The sequence below is a fragment of the Panthera onca genome, chromosome C2 (assembly GCF_046562875.1).
Source record: "Panthera onca isolate mPanOnc1 chromosome C2, mPanOnc1 haplotype 2, whole genome shotgun sequence".
Lineage (NCBI taxonomy): Eukaryota > Metazoa > Chordata > Mammalia > Carnivora > Felidae > Panthera > Panthera onca.
The window spans coordinates 106,250,786-106,273,601 of NC_138347.1; the positions used below are offsets into that span (position 1 = coordinate 106,250,786).

Consider the following 22,816-nt stretch of genomic DNA (forward strand, 5'->3'; position numbering starts at 1 on the left):
GATTGAAGAGTGGGCTAAGAGGAAGCAGCCTTGTGCAGAGTGGGTAATATATGGCTTGTGTCGCGATGAAGAAATACAAAACAGCTAGTCCTGGTTAGACGATTGACAGTTCTGACTGTCTTGCTCAGCCCATGTCAGCCCATGCCTGGAAGGTGCCAACGAGTGTACCTACACTAACCAGGTTGCCTCCGGGCATCCCCCACACAGGCACTCAGAGATGAGATGTATACGAAGGTAGTTCTCCATCATGTCAACTGCAACTTCCTGAACCAGTGGTGTTTGAAGTCTGATCCCTGGGGTGGTACCAGCAGCATCAGCATCCCCTGGGAACTGGTCAGAAGTGCAAAGCCTCAGGCCCATCCTGGACCTACTGGGATTCTGATGCATATACAGGTTTGAGAACCACTAGCCTAAGTCACTGTCCAATAGCAGGGATGTATTCAATAAGAGCAATCGTTCTATGGCTTTCTAACACATTTCACAAGAGACCCATTAAAGCCAATAAAAGAAGGGGCACCTGGGTGGCTCAGTCGGTTAAGCATCTGGCTTCAGCTCAGGTCATGATTTCACAGTTTGTGGGTTCCAGCCCTGCGTCAGGCTCTGTGCTGACAGCTCAGAGCCTGGAGCCTGTTTCAGGTTCTATGACTCCCTCTCTCTCTCTGCCCCTCCCCTGCTCATTCTTTCTCTCTCAAAAATAAATAAACATTAAAAAAAATTTTTTTAAGCCAGTAAAAAGTTAAATCAGGACTCTGAACTATGTAATAAATTCAGAGAGTTTAGGGTAAGAGATGAATCAGGGAAACCCTCCACAGACCTGTAATTAAATTTGTAGTTCTTAATGTTACTTTTTTTTATTATTCTAATCACAACATGTCTTTTTATCTGTCTTGAAAGTTATAGCAAAAAATGATTTATTTACAAAAATTGATCTCATTAGAGTTTTGGCCCCAAGTATAGGGATAAAATGCACTGAAAAGTTTTGCATATTCCCGTCATTGTTATAGCCTTACTTAGTGAGACAGGCCCCAGTTTTAATATCATATCTATTATGGGCTGAATTGTGTCCCCACCAAATTCATGTTGAAGTCCTAACCCCGAGTACTTCTGACTATATTTGGAGATAGGACCTTTAAATAGGTAATTCAGGTAAAATGAAGTCATTAGGGCAGGCCTTAATCCACTATGACTGGTGTCCCTATAAAAAGAGGAGATTAAGACAGACACACACAGTGGGAAGACCACGGGAAGAGACAGCAAAAGTGGCTATCTGCAAACCAAGGAGAGAGGCCTCACATGAAATCAACTCTGCCAGGACATTAATTTCAGACTTCTAGCCTCCAGAGTTGTGAGAAAATTAATTTCTGCTGTTCAGTCCACCCAGTCTGTGGTGCTTTGTTATGGCAGCCCTAGCAGACTGAGATGACATACAAAAAGACTTATGAGTAAGTAGGGCCTTGCCTAATAATTACTGTTGTGGCAGACCTTTGTGCTGTTCCAAATATTTCCAGCTTGCCACTTCCTGGGAAACGTAATGATATTGTACCTTCCCACCCCCTGAAGAACTTAGGCATGGCCACATGACATGCTTTGGCCAATAAAATGTGACAGGAATTTTAAGAGCCTGAGCACGATTCCCCCTGCTCCTTTTCCCCTCCACCACAGCACGGAGCACCTGCTCCCTGGAACAAGTGATACAGGCCAGCCCCCAGCCAACCTGTGATGGAGTGGTAGTGAGAGCAACACAATATACCTTTGCTGTTTTAAGTCCTGAGACTGACGCATTGTTCACTATTGCAGCATACCCTAGCCCATCCTGACTGCCACATTGCTTTACTCACAGTCTAAAACATGAGCCATCTCATTTATCAAATTTCAAACATTTGATTGTCTCATTTAATTCAGAAAATAGGCATAAAAATTAAACTATCAGTCTTTTTTTGTTTGGATTTTTTAAAACCCCAAAAAAGCTGAAAAATAAATAAAATGTAAAGTAAATAAAAAGGAACTACTGAAGTATAAAATAATAATAAAATAAAATAGGTAATAAGTCCATGTATGATACCTGCATGCTGGGGAGAGAGGACAGGGCTTCTTGTAGAGGGTGGGAAGATGTCACTGAGATTAGTCCAAAGGAAGGACAATCCAGCAAGCCTCTCTGCAATGGGGAGGCACAGCTAAAGGAGAGTATAATCACAGTGTTCCATACTGGTTCTTCCTTCTGATTATCATCTAATTTACCCCCAAACCAGCATCTTATACAGAAGAGGCTGAGGCCAGTTAGGGTGGCTGAGCTGGGCTAGAAGTCTTTCCTCCTGCCTCTCGGACCAGAACCCTCTGCACTCTTCTGTACTTTAAGTCCTTTAAGAATCAAAAGGTAGAGGGGTGCCTGGGTGGCTCTGTTGGTGGAGCATCCCTTGATTTCAGCTCAGGTCATGATCTCCTGGTTCATGAGATAGAGCCCCACATCAGGCTCTGCACTGACAGCATGGAGCCTGTTTGGGATTCTCTCTCTCTCTCTCTCTCTCTCTCTCTCTGCCCCTCCCCTGCTCATGCTCTCTCTCTCTCTCTCAAAATAATAGCCCATAGTCCATAATAGTGTCTGCTTATCCTAAAGTCTGATCATTTCTGTTATTTACCAGTGAAAACCATTTTTGAACTAGTTATTTATTTCCAAAAAAATAATGTTCATATAATCTAACTCACTTTGTGCACTGTGGATTCTTTTATTTGTAATTTTTAAAAATTTTCTTTTAATGTTTATTTATTTTGAGAGAGAGAGAGAGAGAAAGCTTGTGAGGGAGAGACTGTGGGAGAGCAGGGGAGGGGCATAGAGAGAGAACCCCGAGCAGGCTCCACACTGCCAGCACAGAGCCCTACTCAGGGCTCAACTCACAAATATGAGATCATGACCTGAGCAGAAATCAAGAGTTGGACCCTTAACTGACTGAGCCACCCAGGAACCCCTGTGTACTGTGCATTCTTCTCAGCCTAGGCATGTGGAAACTTCTGGGGGAACCTCTAAGAACAAAATGTCTCTTTCTGGGCTTCAGGGTCTTCTGCCTTTTTCCTTTACCTCAGGTAGCCGCTGGCACCATCCCAGTCAGCTTCACTGCTGTCCTGAGCTTGGCCTTCCCTACAATTCATTCAGGCCGCCACCCCTTCTGCCTGGAACAGTCCCCCAACTTGATGTTCTCACAACTTGCTGACTCTTCTAAACCCACCACAAATGCAGCTTTTCTGGAAGAACTTCCCAACTTGAAGCTACCCCTACTGCGTCATTACATTGCAAGGAACTTGCCTGACGTCTGCTTATATATAAGTTGTCTAGGCGATTGTGTCATCTATTTATCAGTCAGGTGATTTACTGTATCAGTATTCTGTTCTTACTATTAGACACATGCCCTGTCATGTACTCTGTGGAAAGAATGGTGAGAAGGGAAAAAAATACAATGTGGGTTTTCTAACACATTGTCCTGTTATCTAGGCTGCTATACGTGGGCAGATGCAGTCCTCTGCGGTATGCGGAATTGGTTTTAGTTGGCCCTGATAACATACTCTATGAAGTTTAGTGGTGAGCACTAGCGTCATAAACAGAGTTTCAAAAATCGATCACTCCAGAGAGTTCATGGTATACAAATATGAACAATTACTAGGGATTTTTCTTTGAAAAACATGAAATCCTAAGTAGTACCGCCAGGGGAAAAAAAAACTTTAAAATTCTTTATTTCACTCTGTAATGAATATAGCATCTTCTCAAGAAAGAATAAACTTTACAATTTCAAGCTTTACTTAAATATCTTTTGCTTGGAAAATTAAAACAGTCCCAACTTGTCATTTATTTTACATCACAGTTTATAAATCAAGTAGAACGTTAATTCATTCTTGGAATGGCAAATATCCTGTCCTAAGTGATTGATGGAAGGATCAATGATGGAAAATGCCAAGCAAAGTTCATTAGAAAATGTATAATTGATCTATAAAGATGTTGCATTCCTAACTAGCATTACATGCAAAAATGAGGACTTATTTGGAAAATTGCAAAATCCAACACCTTGGGTACTGACCACGTTCGTGTCATTACATTTTTAAAAACATCTGTTGGCAATTTTGTGTCAAGATGGGCTTGTCAAATCTTTTCGAAAGAAGAAATTTTTCTCAAAGCCACACCATCTAAATTACTTTCAGTTTTAACTGTGAACATATGGTGGATTTTAAAAGAATTGTTTCACACGGTAAGTGGAACAGAGAACGGCCTAACAGTTCTATTAATCTGCTCAAATGCTGCAGTGACGCCGAATCAAGAGTGGTCAGGCAAATAGGTTGTCCCCACTCACTGTGTACCTTAGCTAACAACCAGTGTTGCAATCACCAAATAATTTGAATATAGGAAGCTTGATGCTTTTTATTTTCTTTAGATGCCACCAGTTTCTGGCCATCCCAAATGCTCCTCATACAACATCCTAAGGCCCAAGCTGTTGAGTTCCTCCTGAGGGCCTGAAGTCTAGCCAGGCTCACTGAGATATGAGAAATGCCCACACATCAGAACCAAGAAGGGGCGCCTCGGTGGCTCAGTTGGTTAAGCGTCCGACTTCGGCTCAGGTCATGATCTCACGGTCTGTGGGTTCGAGCCCCGCGTCAGGCTCTGTGCTGACAGCCCAGAGCCTGGAGCCTGTTTCGGATTCTGTGTCTGTCTCCCCCTCTGCCCCTCCCCTGTTCACACTCTGTCTCTCTCTGTCTCAAAAATAAATAAACGTTAAAAAAAAATAAAATTAAAAAAAAAAAAGAACCAAGAAAAACTAGAATAAAAGGAAGCTTTCATTAGTGGTAACAGAGACAACCCACTACTCCCCTTTAAAAAAATTATCCTTGAATTTCACACTGAAGATTGAGTGGCTCCTTCAGTATTCTTCTCTCAAAACAAAATAATCCCAACTCCTCTGACCACAAAGTCATATTTTCCCATCATTCTTTAGGCTTTTTGTTTTGTTTTATGTAATCCAAACCCCTCCACCTTGAGTCTCTGGTTGTGGAATGTACAAAATAGTGCTTGGAGAAACAATGGGCCACACCTGAGTGTGGACCCCTTTCCTGACCCTTGCTGGTAATGAGACCTTGGGCAAATCATGTAACCTCTCTCTGGCTTCCAGTTTAGTCCTCTAAACTGTGGAGATTGAAGGAGGTAATTCTGTTACAGAAAGCATGTAGCATCATATCTGAAACACAACTCCCCAAAATACTATTTTCCCTCTTTCCCCAAATCAACCCTGTAGTGAAGTCAGTTGTCTATAACTGTGCTGTCTAGTATGGTAATCAGCCACAAGTGGCTATATATATTTAAATCAATTAAAATTACATAAAATTAAAAATTCATTCTTCACTTGCACTAACCACATTTCAAACACGTGGTAACTACACGTAACTAATGGCTCCCATATTAGACAATGCAAATAGAGAAACATTTTCACTCTAAAGTTATTTTGGATAGTGCTGGTTACCTTACGCACTTGGATTTGGAGGTTTCCAAACATAGCAATTTCAGTCTCTAACTAAACTATGTCATGTGAAATCTTTCCTTGGTGACAGTAATAAATGCAACTACTCTATTTTATATCACATCTCTTTTATTTTTTTTTTTAGTTTTTAAAGTTTATTTATTTATTTTGAGAGAGAGAGAGAGAGAGAGAGAGAGAGAGAGAGGGAGCAAGCAAGGGAGGGGCAAAGTGAGAGGGAGGGAGAGAATCCCAAGCAGGTTCCACACCTGTCAGTGCAGAGCCCAGTGCAGGCCTTGAACTCACAAACTGTGAGATCAGGACCTGAGCTGAAATCAAGAGTCAGACACTCAACCAACTAAGCCACACAGGCACCACCTTTTTATTTTTTTTATTTTATTTTTTCTCCAGCTAAGACAGCAGAAGAGTGGATTTATTGTACGTGGGTCACATTCAACCACAAATTAAAACAGAATTAGTCCCAAAGGTCACAGGTCCAAAGCAAAGGACCAGAAGGGACTGTTTTGGTATGAGCAAGGCAAGTCTCTCAAAGGTGGTGGTTGCAATTAGATGGCAATGGATGTTCTAGATCCACCGAATCAAGTTCTAGAAAGTAGGCGTGTAGTCCAACAATTGGTACCAGTGTCCCTGGCGTCTGGCTTTCCTTATTTCTGCTCCTGTGGCTCCATGGGTGTACAAGCTAGCGGTTTACTCAGACTTCTACCTCATCTTTCTTCTTTTACACTTCAGCCTGTGCATTCACTTCTTCCTCCACTTGGCTCTCATGGTGCAGAGGTTTCCAAGAAGATGGCGCTAAGGCTGAGAAAGCGCCAGAGGCCCCTCACATCTTTAATAGAAAGAACCTTATCTCCAGTTCTGCATCTCAAAGAATTCATTCTTACTAGTTCAAGCTAGAAAGGCTCCCTCCTTAATCTCAGATTCAGACACCTATCACAGCCATCCCAACCCAGACCTGCATTCTAGAGCCGTTGGCACTGCGGGTGCCCTCTGCCTGGCTACTGAGGATCTGGTGGGGTGTAGGTGTGATGCTTCAAGCCCTGGGTCTTGTTCCCATCTCTGGAAACTTGCTGCAGCTGGTGTGAGCATCAGGTAGCTTATGGGCCCATGCTGAGGACAATGAATTTCTCCCTGAGTCCTAGGTATCTTCAAGGGAGAGATCAGAAAGCCAAATGTTGTATGCAAACAGCTCACTGTCGAGCAGGGCTTCTTTTCTTTCCTTGCCAGCAAAGTGCTTTCCTCCAGGGGTTTTAGGACAATTACTACATTACAGGCCTGGGGACATAGCATGGGAAATGTAAAGATCTATAGGACTTAACTGAAACAAAAACTAACGTCACCTTAGAGCATGCAGGATGCAGATCCAGGGAACCAGGTGACCCACACTTTCTTCACAAGTGTCCCTGGTTCCAAGGCTCAGAGAAAAGGATCATCTCAGTCACACCTGAGCTTTGGTTAAACAGCTTTCAGTAGTCAAGGATTGATTATCCATATACTCCTCCCAATCCCACCTCCCTTCACTTTCACCTGCTGAAGAGAACAGAAAAGGGATATAGAATCACATTTTCTGGCTTGCTAATAGCTCTAATAATAGGTTAAGAAGGCTAAAGAGTACAATCACCCACTTAGCCATTACTGTGTGCCTAGCACCGTTGGAAGCGCTTTATGTATGTACAGATATTAGCAGATGCAAACCATTAGGAGGCACCAAAAAAGTGCAGAGCAGTTGAGTCACGCCTCAGCTCACACTAGTGAAGCTGGGGGTCTGGCTCCAAGTCCAAGCTCCCCACTGTTGTGCTACCAGCAAGAGATGATGGCAAAGAACCAAAGACTTGCAGTTAAAGTAAACCCCTCCCACCCCCAGCTCCCTCTTGCAGAGGCAACCACTGTTAGCAGTTTCCAATTGTCCTTCTAGACGTTCTGCACAAATGTCCAGAAAGGAGTTGTGGTGTTACATTCCGTGGCCTCACTCATGTATGAATAGGAAATGTTTTCATCATTTTCCTAATAATTGATATCATCTGTGCTTTCTAATCATTGATTTCATCTGTGTGGGGATGCTTGCAACTGGTGATATCAGGGGTGAGGGACGGGGAGAAAACTAAGTTGTCAATAAAGAGTACTCAGTTCTTTACAAAACAGTCCATCCATCCCAGTGCTTCTGGATGGGACTTTTTGCCATGGTCCAGGTTCAAGTCTCTAGCGGATTCCTTCTCTTCCTGCAGGGTCTTTTCCCCCTCCCACTCCTCCTGATCTGCTCTTCTTAGAGAAGAGCCTGAGAGACTGGAGCTGACCGTTTTCCAGCCTGGGAGCTGTCACTCCTTAAGGACCAGCCTGGCCTTAACCAGCTTAACCTTCACCAGCTGGCTCAGCCCAAAGTTGGTGGGATCTGCCAATAGGGTCTTCTCAAGGTAGGGAGTAGCTGAAGTAGTCCCAGACTGTCCTCCAGTGCTGGCACAAGCAGACCCCTTACACACACACACACACACACACACACACACACACACACACACACACACGGCAGCCTTATAACTTTGGTTCCTGCTAGTAGTATCCGCCTTAGCAGAAAAATTAGGAATTCTTCAACTGTTACAACAAAATCATGCTCAAGTTGGCTTAAATAATACATTTGGTTTATTGGTTCTTAAAACTCTAAAGTCTAGAGCTAGGGCAGGCTTCAGGTGGGTCTTGAGTCAGCAGGACTTCATTTCACCTTGAAATCATCTCCAAGGACTTGATTTCTTTCCATGCCTCATTCCTGCCTCCCCCCCCCCCCCCAGTTGTCTTCACCCTGATGCCTACTTTCCTGAGGGTGGCAAGATGGCACCAGCACCTTCTGGGGCTACAGGTTTCCTCTCGAAGGCGCAGCAAGGGGACAGCTCGCTCTCTAGAGGAGCAGCTTCCCTCCAAGACCTCACCAACAATTCATGACTCACTCACCCAAATAGGGGCCTGAGTCTTCACCTGAACCACCCCCACCCCCGCAATGACCAGGGGGTGAAGGTCCTGCTGACCACTTACAGCCTCCTCTCCAGCCCCAGCTTTCTGAAGACCTGTCCCAGTTCCAATGTCACTGTGCCACAGGGACCCCCATCAATGCTGGCTGCGTTTCTCCCACTTCTCTCCACGGTCCCCAATTTCACTGTGTGCGAAACCGAAGTTCCAAGCCTTGGAGAACTGAAGCAGGTTCTCTCTAAAATCCGAAGGGTTTCGAAATCGCAGCAACTGCAGAGGAGAGAAGCCGGCTCACGGACTGGGCTGGGGGCGCGGCGCAGGGTGGCGGCGGGCAAGTTGTGCTCCGTCGGGGAAGGAGTCTCCATTGCCCCCCTCATCCCCTGCCAGCGCAGCCGGGGCTGGACATCCCCGGCCCCGCGTCGCGGAGGCGCCGCCGCGTCCCGGCATCGAGCCGGGAAGCTGGGGCCCGGGCGGAGTGGGAGTGGGGCGGGGCGGAGGGGCCCAGGGGCTGGAAGCAGCGCCGAGAGGGCGCGGCCGGGCACGGACCCGGGCTCCGGGCAGCGGGCCGCCCCGAGGGCGGAGGGGAGTGGCCCGCCGCGGCCTTATTTCCTCGAGCGCCGGCGCAGCTCACTTGGAGCCTGTCCGTCGAACGCCGCGCCCGCCCGCGTCCATGCCGCCCCGCCTGCAACCGCCGCCCGCCTCTGGGACCGGGCGCCCGCGCGCCGCGGTTCTGCCGCTCGCGCTGCTGCTGTCGCTCGCCCTGCAAGGGGTGGCGGCGGCACCCGCGGGGGCCGGGGAGCCCGAGGACTCCCTTCGGCGCCGGGACCCGGAGCTCCCGCGCGGACTCCTGGAGCAGGCGGCGCGCGCGGCGCTGCACTTCGTCAACTTCCGCGCGGGCTCGCCCAGCACCCTGCGCGTGCTGGCCGACGTGCTGGAGGGCCGCGCCAGGGTGAGTGCGGGCGCCACGCGGCGGCGCACCGTGGGGGCTGTGACACTTGTGTGCGCTCCTGCCCGCCCAGCGGCGGATCCGAGAGTGGGTCTGTGAGGAGTATGGCGTTGGGGGAGATCGGCGGCCGCGAAGTGTTCAGGCCGTGGAGCGGTCCGTGGTTGTGCGCAGTTCGCAGAAAGCTGGGTGGCCCTTTCGGCATTTATGAGACCATAGATTTTTTTTTACAGGGCAGCTCCCATTCCTGGGAAAGAGGTGCATGGGGAAACTGAAGAACAGGCCCCAAAGGCAAGGCTGGATCTTGTCTGGGAGTACCCAGAGGTGGTTGTGAAGGGGGTGGTCGCTGCGCGGCCCACCATGGCCCCAGCAGAAGTCCTGGGCGGGATTTCCAAAAACTATGTCAGTTCCCCTGCGGACTGTGGACGGAGTGCCTTTTAATTGCAGGCGACCCTGCAAGGGCTTCAGGATAATGTGGTTGGAATTTACGCGTTGGCCTGGGCAGAAACCTTGGTAATACTGGCGTCTGCTTTAAGGGGAGTGGACCAGAGCTGTTTTCCCTGTGAATGCAATGAATGAGAATTTGGCAGCTCGTTATTTGGTTGCTAATTTCCAGGCTCTGGCTATAGGAACCATGAGATCATGACCTGAGCTGAAACCAAGAGCATGACCCTTAACGACTTAACCGACTGAGCCACCCGGGAGTTCCTATAAGTTCTGAAGAGTGGCAGTAGGATTTTTGTTCTAGATTGCTCTAGACTTGGTGTCAGATACAGAGGTGGAGAGGACATTTTGGAAACTCAGCCTTGGTTCGTCAAAGACTTAATCTTGTACCTGAGGTTGTTAAATTTATTGACCGCTGAAATAAAATTTTTCCTAGAAAAAGGCAACCTACTCTCCTCACCTGTTTTGACAATCCTTACTGGCTCAGGGAGAAAGTTGTTCAGTTTTACTAGTCCAACAGAGAAGTGCAGAAACAGAGCTTGAGAACTTTCTATCCAAGTAGCCACCTCCCAGAGCCCAAAAAGAGTGTCCCTGAAGATTTGCTCCCTGGTTTTCATTGAAGAGGGTTCCTTACAGAAAACCAAGCTCGGTTTTCAAATTCAGGAATTATTTTCTTCCTTCCAAAACCATAAAAGCTAAATAATAACACTTTGCTTTTTTATGCATTTAGTCATCCCCTTGAAAGAAAGATTAAATACTTGGCATCTTTCACAAAATAATCAAACTAAGCTCTCAAAACACAAGTGAGTTAAGTAAAAATTCCTCTTCTCTTCCACAAAGAACTCAGTGTTTTTCATCCGTAATAGTATAACGTTCCTGAATTTTAAGGAGATTCTCCTTTTGACGAAAACAAGCAAACAAAAAACCGGTGGGGGAGTAAATCAACACATTAGAGGCAGATATGCATGAGATGGGGGAGGAAGAGTTAATAAGTAGGGGAATCCAGGGCATTGACCCTAAGAAAGGATAACTTCCTATTGTTATTTGGTTTACCTTTACATTTCTTCTGAAAATGGTTATACATGTTTAAAAAATTTTTTTTTAATCTTTATTTTTGAAAGAGAGAAAGAATGCAAGTGGGGGAGGAACAGAGAGAGAGGGAGACACAGAATCAACCCAAAGGAGGCTCCAGGCTCTGAGTTGTCAGCACAGAGCCTAATGCAGGGCTCGAACTCACGAACCACCAGTTCATGACCTGAGCCTATCTGATGCTTAACCGACTGAGCCACCCAGGAGCCCCATAAGTGTTTTTAAATCAAGGAGCCAGGAAAGCGAGCTCAGAGACTTTCAGGGCCAAGAATTTCCAGAGGCTAAAGTGTTTTCAGTTTTTCCCAGCAATTTGGTGAAATTTTCCCTCCATTCCTCTGCCACCTCGAAACATCACCACTAAGTGAAGACAGACCCCCACCCCCCCCCTTCAAGGGTGATCAAGGCAGCCAGGGGCAAAGTGTGTCTTAAATTTGTGGCAGTGGCCTGCCAGAATCCTGCGGGGTAGCAGAAGCAGAGCAGGGGGCGGCTTGAGTGTGTGTGCTGTTTCTACTGGGGAGCTGCCATGGGCTGCCTTTCCAGAATGTGGGTGACCAGTTGGTGTGGTGTTGTAGGGAACCCGTATTCTAGCCCCTGTTTTACCTCCAGTGAGCCACACAACCTAGAGAAGAAAGATCATGTCTTCTCTGGTTATACCCTCATTTGGAGTGGAAATAATCCATGTTCTGCCGACCATGCTAGGCAATTTTTAAGAGTTCTTTCTATAAGATGATACAAGTACCAGTGGTCAAGTATAAAAATGTGAGTTACCATTATACTGTCTGAGGGTGATCCATTTATCTATGAGTTATTTGTTGAGCACTTACTATGTGCCAGACACTGGGCTACACATTATGGCCCCAATTCAGATTGGGCTGGGATCATCGGGGAAACCCTCTTTGAGATTCACTCAGTTTTGAAGCAGTGTCTCAGCTACCTGAATAAGGAGCACAGACACCACCTGCATGGAACTTTCAGCATAGTGGCTTAAGGAATTTCTGCTTTAATTACAAGAACAGTCATAGTATGGACAAGAAGTAAAAAATAGTAGATCCCCAAAACAGGTCTGCATTCTTGATTCAATCAGTGCATTTCCAGAGTGAGTGCTCACTTGCTACACAATGTCCCTCATCCATGACTGAGCCCAGGGTGAGCAGGTGGCTGGGTATGTGTGAGAAGTGTAGCCAGTAGGGAGCCCTCTCCACCCATGAGGTCCCTGCACCCCTTTGTAAGATGAGAAGCAGGGACCAAGTCAGGAGTTTTCAAAATAATGGCCCCCATAGTGGGTTAAGAAATCAGTTTAGTAGGTTGTAGATGTTTTAACAAAATTGTTTAGAATACAAACTACTGGGGTGTGTTGCAAAAGTAAGAGTAAATAGTATCTAAGATGTGTTTCAAATATACATGTATGAACTAGGTGATTATGGAGAATGAGATTCTTGATTTTGGTTTCAGCTAAGAAGATTTTGAAAGCCAGTAAACCAAATGATTTTTAAGATCTCTTCTAGCCTGGAAATTTCCTGGATTCTAAGTGATTTCTTAGTTCTGCAAAAATCCCTCATTTTAGAAACACTGTTGCCCTCTCGTGGTGAAATGCAGTGATAGCTGTGGTAGGAAATGTAGCCAAGTTTTGAAACGAAATCAATGCTAGCTGCTGAAAGAGCCATTCTGTTTTGTTTACTAATTGTAGGGAGAGACCACACACCACAGCTTGTGTTCCCTCACTGCCCTACCTGGTGGCATCTCTTTTCTGGCTTTACACTACCCTCCACCACCAAGGGAACTTCCGTTTTTCTGATACCATGTAGCACAGCCTCATTACCCACAGTGCAGAGTGGTGGGAGAGTTTGGGGTTGATAACCAGGATATCCTGGATCAGCCCCACTCCTGACTCCTCCCTCCCCTTAAGAGGTTGCCCCTTACAGTGAGACAAGTCTCAGCAAGTACTGAGACCACTTCCCCTAGCAGTTGATGAGAGGCCAGCCAGCCCTTCCCTGACATTTAAAGATCTTTGTGTGCACATACTTCATGAGAAAGGCACCCATTCAGGAATCAGCCATTGTTTGAGGATTGGTCACTTAGGGTGAATGCCCTCTTACATTTCTTGGTTCATTTGTTTGGGGGAGGGAGGTTAGGCCCATATGTTTCTATTTAAATTAAAATTTGGGCCCATATGTTAGGCCCAAATGTTTCTATTTAAATTAAAATCAATAAATATAAATGAATCACCTATTTTTTGGTACAGGGCAAGGGCCTTTTAACTGTCACCCCTTGCAGTTTCTGTAGCAAGAAAACTCAGCCGTTATGGATCATCCATGTCTTTCATTTTGGTTTACTTACAGTGCAGGGGAGCACTTGCAAAGGATACAACGCATAATCCTCTACTTTTACCCTTTTTTCTTCTTTCTTGCTCAGTCTTGACTCACCCACACCCAATTCAACAGCAAGAGTTTTAGAGACTTCATCAATTCCTTCTACAAATTTACCTTGGATTTTGTGGACATGACACTTCTATTTCACACCCACACTTCACCAGTTTACCTGACAGTTAATTTGCAATTAGATAATAGGCACACCTGGCAGGAGCAAGTTTGGGAGCAAAACAATGGACTTTCTGTAAGTCTCGGGCCACCAGTGGGACAGACAGGCTAGGCTACTGTGGGTACCCACCCACAGAGCCTGTCTGCTGAGCCACAGGCATTTAGGAGAGCACTTGCTCTACTAAGAAAAGCCTTCCTTTATCACTTTCCAATCTATACTTTCACTTAAGGAAGTCTCCTAACTGCTTTTACAGCCATCACGAAAGAACCCGAGTGGGATTTGCAAGATGAGCATAGTGTTCCTCAGTGCCCTCACCCTGCTCTGGGAAATGAAACATAATGATCCTGAGACCACAAAACAGAGATACACTCTCAACTTCTTTCCCAGGCATCCCTTGTGCTGAAAAGGCACAGGTGCACCCAAGGTCTCCACCTATCCTCTCATTACAGCACCCATCTGGTCTGCAGGCTCTGACTGCAGAGTCTGGGTTTAGCATGGGATGGGAAAGGCCATCTGGCCCAGATGATAAACTTAGGCCTTGGCCTCTTTGGCACTTAGCCCCACTCACCCAAGCCAACTGCACCCAGATGAGCTAGTAAGTAGGAATGCTTTTGACCAGCTTGTAATGAATTGTTTTTGAACCATAAACATTTTTTTACCATCCCACAACACTTTCCACTTGTCTTGCCACATGTGGTGTCATAGCCAGGGATGTGTGTGATCACAGATTATGAGCAGCGGCCCCATTTAAAGATCACTGGTGGTGGGTCATGAACCTAACCACCAGGAGTCTGGCTTGGTTGCACATCCTTCCTTGAACAGCCGAGGCTGTTCTGCTGGAGATAGAATATAAATTCTCAACACTAAAATGACTGATTAATGAGGCACAGAATGTTAAATACACACACACACACACACACACACACACACGCACACACACACAATGTCCCAAATCCAACCTGACCTTTGATCTCAGTGTATGGACAATGAGTCACCCCAGAGATTTATCCTCTCACATGCACCCTTGGCATTTAGTTGCCTTTGCAGTGGTGCCTCAATTGAAGGAGTTTTTACAGAGCTGGTCCCACAGGAGTGGTTGAGAACAGTAGCCATAGCAAGTCTGCAATCTAAGTGACTTCTTTTGGTTATTCAGGATGTTTCTAACCAGTAAAGTCAAGTTATCAAGGGGTCTTGTAACTGTGTGCAAGGGGTATGTAAAACCACGATGGTCACAAAAGGACCTGCCCATGCAGAACACATAAAGAATCACTAATATTAGTGGGTGGCTCAGTCAGTTAAGCGTCAGACTTTGGCCCAGGTCTTGATCTCCCAGTTCATGCGTTTGAGCCCCGCGTCAGGCTCTGTGCTCACAGCTCAGAGCCTGGAGCCTGCTTCGGATTCTGTGTCTCCCTCTCTTTCGGCCCCTTCCCTGCTCACTCGCTCGCTCTCTCTCTCAAAAATAAACATTAAAAAAAATCTTAAAAAGAATCCCTAACATCTATAACTAGTTTCATTGCTGTAACAACCACAAACTTTGTAGGTTAAAAAACTCCACACGTTTATTTTCTTACAATTCTGGGGGTCAGAAGTCCAAGTGAGTCTCCCTGGGCTAGATCAAGGTATTGGAAGGGCTGCATTCCTTCTGGAGACTCTAGGGGAGAATCTGTGTCCTTGCCTTGTCCAGTTTCTTGGCTCATGCTCCTATCTTCCAAGCCAGCAGCAAAGCATCTCCTGAATACAACACTACCATCTGCTTCTTTTCATTTTCTTAATGTTTATTTTTGATAGAGAGAGAGAGACAGAACGTGAGCAGAGGAGGGTCAGAGAGAGAGGAAGACACAGGTGCCTCATTCCTGTCTGCTTCTAATAACTCTTGCAAATATTCCACCTGGATAATCCAGGATGTCTGCCCGTCTTAAGATCCTTAACTGGAGGATCCTCAAGCCTCAGGTTGGTGAAGTCCCTTTGCTATGTTAAGTAGTATATTTACAGGTTCCAGGAATTAGGAGGTGGGCATCTTTGGGGGCCATTATTCGGCCTACCTCACCCTGTTTCTGGGGTAGCTGTGGGCTCATGCAAGTACTTACCACACTTCTGGACATGGGACTGTCCCCAAGAAATGGCAGCTCTTGCTCACACCTCTTGTCTGGCTGATCTCTGCAGCCTTGGTGATCTCCTCGCCTCCAAACCTGTCTGCCCTTTACACACAGTCTTGGTACTTGACCGTAGGCAGCTTTGTTCTCGCTCCTCAACAGGAGTATGTCTGTTTCTATAATATGGAAGACAACCTCTGTTTCCTCCATTCTTCTGACAGAGGGTCCTTTAAGAGACAAATTATTATGTATTTGTTCAATGAAATTAAAGGTAACTGGAAGGGTGATGGGACCACTGGCCCTCTGGAACACAAGCTAGGCCAGGCCCTGACCTACTCCAGCCCTTCTAGAGGAATGAGGGGGACCCAACACTTAGTATCCCTCTTACAACCACCTTTTCTAATTAGCCACACCCTGAGCTAGAGGGGAAACCAAGGGTAACACTGTCTCTGGCCATTTCCACTTTAACTTCTTTAGTAGGGTCAAGAACTTGTAACCAGAGTTGGCTAAACAGCATTCTGTGTCTTTCTGTCCACTGCTACTTAACCTAATAAAGCAAAGTGTCCACGTGCAAAGGTCTCCTTGGACCCCATGGGATGGGGCGTGATCTGAAGGTCACTGACTTTTGCTCCATAGACTATTTGCTTTATCTGACATTGCCTAAGAGACAGAAAATGCAATAATTCCAGAGTATAATGTAATACACTGAAGCTCTTTCTGTCCAGAACATAAGAACACAGCAATTTTTATCCACAAGTGATTTGTTTGCTTGTCTCCAACTAAGCCTGACTCATAAAACTAACCTTACAAAATGAAGAAGTTTGCTTTTACTGAAATGGCATGGCATTTATATTTTCTTACCAAATGTGAAGGATGGAGGGGACATTTAGAAGTGGAGTCTTTCAGGCCAGCAAGGCCCAGTGTGTGTGGGAGGGGATATTAGAATCACCTGGGAACTGGTTGACAGCTAGAGGCATCCCCACCACCCACTCCCTTGACCTGAAAGCATGACACTTAAAGTTGTCACCACTGCCTCTAAAGCAACATGAAGGGACTGTGGTTAACAACCAACTGCAAAGAGAGGAAAAACAAGGACAGCGTTTCTCCAAAGCACAGGGTTTTGTTTTCTAAGGATTAGCTTTTGGCAGAATCGTGTCTTTAAAAACCCCCAGAGTCCCAGCATTTTCATGGCCTCCCCATGGCAGGTGACAGCAAAGCTTCTTGGGGACGCCATCCCTGCTCTTTACTTGGCTCCAAGTTTTGAGTGAGTTTAAAGGCAGTCTTAGGTTTCTAAAATGGAATAAATAAATATTCTCTATCCCTCATTAAGTTCCTCAGGTTTATTTCTAATATCCACATCAATATTTCAGTGACTTGACTTTAAACAAACAAACATGGGGTAGTATCTAATATAAAGATAGTCCAGATACACGCTGGAAGAAAAATATTTGATCCATTGACATGAAAACAAACCTTTGTGTTTTATATTAAGCAGCTTTTTTACTGAAAATAAGCCATGACTTCGTAGAGTATTAGAATGGATAGTTTTAACTTCTTGATGCGTATGTAAATGTCTTTACGTGTCAAAGTAGCTCTCCATGTAATAGGAGGCAGGGAATGAACTTTCTTCAACGTTTTGTTAATTGGAACTATTTCTGTCCAGAGTGCCTTCTTAGAATGCTCCTGCTTGCAATAGAGCACATCCTGTGTTGTCATAGAGCTTACCGATTACACTCCCTGAAACAGGGGCTAGACCCACCATCTTCACTTTTTTTTTTTTTTCCCTAGAGTATTTTTTAAAATTTATTTATTTAAATCCAAGTTAGTTAACATATAGTATACTGATGGTTTCAGGAGTAGAATTTAGTGATTTATTACTTACATATAACACCCATTACTCATCCCAACAAGTGTCCTCCTTAATGCCCATCACCCATTTAACCCATCCCCACTCCCCACCTTCTAGCAGCCCTGTTTGTTCTCTATATTTAAGAGTCTCTTATAGTTTTCCTCCTTCTCTGTTTTTATCTTATTTTTCCTTCCCTTCCCCTATGTTCATCTCTTGTGTTTCTTAAGTTTCATTTGTGTGAAATCATATATTTGTCTTCCTCTGACTGCTTTTGCTTACCATAATGCCCTATATAGTTCCATCCACATTGTTGCAAATGGCAAGATTTCATTCTTTTTGATGGCTGAGTAATATTCCAAGTAATATTCCATTCTGTGTGTGTGTGTGTGTGTGTGTATGTGTGTGTGTATATATATATATATATATACACACACACATACACACACATACCACATCTTGTTTATTCATTCGTCAGTTGATGGACATTTGGGCTCTTTCCATAACTTTGCTATTGTTGATAGTGCTGCTATAAACATGGGGGGGGTCATGTATCCCTTCAAATCAGCACTTTTGTATCCTTATCCTTTGGATAAGGCCCCATGACCTAATTGCCAGAAGCACTACATCAACCAAACCTTGAGTTCACATTCCTCCGTTGCATTTGGTCCTCATGATAGCCTCTGGCCCTCAGAATTGTCCTGTTCTCAGTTCCCCATTCGGCTGTATTCTAGTGACTGTCACATGGAGAGGTACTTGTCACTTCTACCCCTCCCTCAGGGCCCCAGTGATTTCACTCTGCGCCTAGAGAGAAGGCCTGAAATGGTCATCCCCAGAGCAGCAGCAGCAGAATCCCCTGGAACTCATTAATGTGCAGATTCTCAGGGCCCATCCCACGTTTGCTGAATCAGAATTCTGGAGGTGAGGCCCAGCATGCTGTGCTTTAGCAGGCCTTCTAAGAGTCTCTGTTGCAGCTTGTTTTAGAGCCATCAATCCAGAACAAAGTCTCCATAAGAGGCCTTCTCTAAGCTGGCCCCAATCTACCCTCTTAACCTTGACTCCAAGTATATCCCTCAATGAACTTGCCAATTTCCCAACCTGGCTGCTCACCTCCATGCCAGGGCTCACACTCCCTTCCTTGTACTGGGTGCCTGCTCCCTTTCTCTCGGTCTCTCTCCTCCCTGGAGAATTCCCCACCTGCACTGGCTCGTGCACCCCTTTATACCTTACCTGCCACAGTGTATCCAGGGCTGCTTGCAAAATCTCAGATCATCTTCACTTCCATGCTGTTGTGGGTTGTGGTGTCCTCAAAAAAAATATATATTGAAGTCCTAAGCCGCCTACCTGTGATCATGACCCTCCCTGGAAATAGAGGCTCTGCAGATGCAGTCAGGTTAAGATGAGGCCATGCCGGATTAGCGTGGGCTCTACATCTGATGATTGATGTCCATAGAGGATGACCACATGAAGACACAGAGAGGAAAATGTCATTTAAAGACAGAGCAGAGACTGAAATGTTGCCGCTGCAGCCAAGGGATGTTGGGGGTTGACGGCTACCACCAGAAGCCAGCTGGGGAGAGGCATGGAGGGATTCCACCCAGTGTCTCCAAGGGAGCATGGCCCTGACAACAGTTTGATTTGGGACTTCTAGCTTTCAGAACTGTGAGAGGATCAGTTTCTGTTAAGGTACCCAATTTGTGGTTCTTTGTTACAGCAGCCCTGGAAAACTGATACACATGCCGGGTCTGGCTGTCTCCCTTCCAGGCTTGGTGGTCTTGTCTGTGGGAACCAGTCAGTCTCCCTCCTCCTGCCCCCTCCCCTCCCCCCACCCCATGCACACATTACAGAGCTTTCTTTCCACCCTCTCTTGGAGGATGCTGGTTCTGTTAGTACAACCTCCGAGCCATATAAGGGAAAAGCAGCAATCAGGAGCCAGGCTTTATTACTTACTAGCTCTGTGACTTTGGGTGGTTGACTCCATTTCTTCATCTTTAAAACGGGCAACGGTAGTATCTACCCCAAAGGGCTCTTGTGATGTGATCATACAAGGCACTGTGTAGAACCACAAGAAGCATGTAGTGAAGGCTCATTGTATATATTATAGCTTTATCATTGTCCTTTCCTGGTGGCTTAGCAGGGTGCTTCACATGCGAGTACTTGATACTGATTGGGTAAGGATTCGAGGGGCATTTCTCTTACCCTGCCCCCAAAAGCCTAGTGTGCTGAGTTCAGTCATCCTTTGTATACTTTCCTTTGTACGCTTTCTCAAACAGGACTTTAAAAGCAGCCTGTTTCCCTCCCTACTGAAAGGGAAGCCCAAAATCAAGTGCTAATCATTCCCCTAAAGAGCCCTTGTGAGGCTCAGCATATGGAAAGTGCACATGGGAGGTGGCTGCCTTTCCTTGTGGCCAGAGGGGACAAAACCAAGAAACCTAGAAAATACACACACACACACACACACACACACACACACACACCAGATTAGATATAATCCATGTCATTAGTCGTCCCTGATTATAAAGCATTTTGTTCCAGGCTATAGCCCATAAATCCTCCTTTATACATAATTAAAAAGAAATCTGTAGCAAAGAGCTGCTAATTCATTCAGGTTATACAGTCCCATGGTCGTTTGCTTTGTTTGCTGACTTTTCATGAAAGAAAGAATATTCCAGAAAATATTAGAACAGTGTGTTGTACCTCTTGCTGTGCTTTAAGAAACAGAGATAAAACTTCCTAATGTGTCTCCTATTTGGACACATGGGCAATGTGGGGACGTAAGGGTATGAGCACTGTGACCTGCTATTCCAGGAACACTTCTTCCCTCAGAAAAGCCAGAACTGTTGTCCCAGTTTTAGGTTGGGCTCTTTCAAAAAATGTCTATTTAGCCTTTTCCTTTTTTTTTTTTTAATAGCTGTGAATGAATGGATTAGCTTTGCACCATGTGGCTGTAGCAACCCTCGTGCCAGCTGCAGAGGGAGGACCACCCAACCTGAAGAGGTTGGCTCCATGCCGGGAACAGAACTTCTAAATTTGAAACCACGTATAGTGAGTTTACCACACTCCTCAAATCTAATCCCACTAACTGTGAAAAACAAAGACCTAAGTTTCAGATATGGGGTGAGGATATCCATACTGTGTTACTTTGGACTTAACATTTTTATTTATTTTTTAATGTTTTTATTTATTTTTGAGAGAATGAGAGAGACAGAACATGAGTGGGAGAGGTGCAGAGAGAGAGAGAGGGAGACACAGAACCCAAAGCAGGCTCCAGGCTCTGAGCTGTCAGCACAGAGACCGACACGGGGCTTGAACTCAGGAACCGCAAGATCATGACCTGAGCCAAAGTTGGAGGCTCAACCGACTGAGCCACCCAGGTGCCCCTCGACTTAACATTTTTAATTTTTATTTTTTTTAATGTTTGTTTATTTTTGAGACAGAGGGAGACAGAGCGTGAGTGGGGGAGGGGCAGGAGAGAGGGAGACACAGAAACTGAAGCAGGCTCCAGGCTCTGAGCTGTCAGCACAGAGCCTGACGTGGGGCTCGAACCCACGAACCGTGAGATCATGACCTGAGCCAAAGTTGGATGCTCAACCGACGGAGCTACCCAGGCACCCCTGGACTTAACATTTTTAAATGACTTTCAGTCTTTTTAAAAGCCATTTCATGTGCTCTTGGTCCCAGGTACAAAGCTGAGGGAGGATCATGCCTCAGATCAGGGTCTGTTTTTGTCTTTGGTCTGTGGAGGCTCCCCTCTGGAATTTATTCTTCTATCTCCATTCCCATTCACCCCACCCTCCCACGGGCATCCACTCAAAAAAGTCTGGTTGTATATTCATCTGTTTGTAAGTATTCTTATAAAAGATACTGTTGGTTTGGGTGCAAATTTTTATTTAAAATTTATTTGCAAATGGTATCCTGCCATACATGTTTTTGTTTCTGTTTTCACTCACAGCATTTAGAATCTACGTACATTGCTGTATGGGCTAGTGTGCTTCCTGTCCCCGCCCCCCCATCCGGCTGAACATCACTCTGTGGCGGGCACTCCCATTTTACCTGCCCACCCCCCAGGGATAGACACCAGGTCGCCTCCCAACTCCTACCCCTTGAAGCAGTGCCTCGAGGAGCCTCCTCCTGAGTCCCCTGGAACCAGTATCACCGTTTCTCTGGGATGCATACCCAGAAGTGGGGTATTAGCTTGTAGAGTATATGGAAGCTTCATCTGGCCAAGTGAGCCAGACTGCCTCCTAGCCAGGCTGCGCCGGGCTACTCTGCCACCAGCCGAATGGCAAGCCCCCAAACCTGGCCAGCAGCTAGCCTGACCCACTTTCTAACTTATTGTCAGTCTAATAGTTGTACAGTGATACCTCATTGATTCTTTAATTTGCATTTCTGATTACTCATGAGTTTGAACCAGCCTTCAGAGCTGTTAGCATAGTTAAGACATGTGAAGTGCTTAGAACAGTACTCAGCACAGACCTAACAGGGTGTCTGTTGTTGTTCTGTAAATACAAGCATCATTTAAATGACGGTTTAATAATGTTGTCCTATTATGAAGCTTATATTCTAGTGGTTATTTCTGGCCTTGAATTCATTCATGGTGTACCTTCTAGTGTAGCACTCCTTTCTGTCCACTGTCCACTTCTCTCCATGTCTACTGTCCCCACCTTGTTTCATCCACCCCCTCCGCCAGCCTTCGGCAGTCACTCTGGACACCTCCGCACTCCAGCACCAACTCTCCACACCACAACTAGAGGGATCTTTTAAAAATCTCTCCTTTCTGTCCGTGGTTTCCCATTTCTCTTATGATGAAGTCCTCAGCATAGCCTGCCAGGAAGGGCGGCCCCTCCTGGTCCCAGCTCCGGTCTCTCTGCCCTCTGGCCCCACTCGCCGTCCCTCAGGGCCTTCCTCCTCACTGTTCCTTCCATGTGGAATGATTTGCCTGCACCGCCCCCCACCCCACCAAGTCCCTTCCTTCTCAATCTTCACAGTTGAGCTTAGATTTCATTTCCCTGATTCTTAGACGGGAGCGGCCCTCCAGTTCTCCTGTCACAGCTCTTCCGTCCTCTGTAATCAAATCACCAGCTCTACAGTGATCCACTTGAAGTCCTTCTCCCCTACTGATTGCCCTGAGGGCATGGGCTACCACTGTTCTGCCCCTGTGTTCCAGCACCCAGCACAGTACTATGAATCCTGCACTGGGTGTTGAACAACCAAGGCCAGGTTACCACAGAACAGTTTTAATCAAAGACAGCCAGAGTAGGGACGCCTGGCTGGCTCAGTCAGAGCATGCGACTTTTGATCTTGGGGTTGTGAGTTCGAGCCCCATGTTTGGTGTAGAGATTACTTTAAAACATAAGACATTTAAAAAAATTTTTTTAATATTTTTATTTCTGAGAGAGAG

At 45.8% G+C, this 22,816-nt stretch overlaps 1 protein-coding gene across 1 annotated transcript in view; it reads left to right on the forward strand.

Annotated features, from left to right (window-relative positions):
• Positions 1-222: 222 nt before the first annotated feature.
• Positions 223-22,816, forward strand: part of RARRES1 (retinoic acid receptor responder 1) — a 65,297-nt gene continuing 42,703 nt past the window's right edge. Inside the window, exons 1-4 of the mRNA XM_081790150.1 lie at positions 223-393; positions 3,079-3,356; positions 7,775-7,918; positions 8,694-9,411. Of these exons, the coding sequence (XP_081646276.1) occupies positions 223-393; positions 3,079-3,356; positions 7,775-7,918; positions 8,694-9,411 (1,311 nt within the window). The remainder of the gene's footprint in view (positions 394-3,078; positions 3,357-7,774; positions 7,919-8,693; positions 9,412-22,816) is intronic.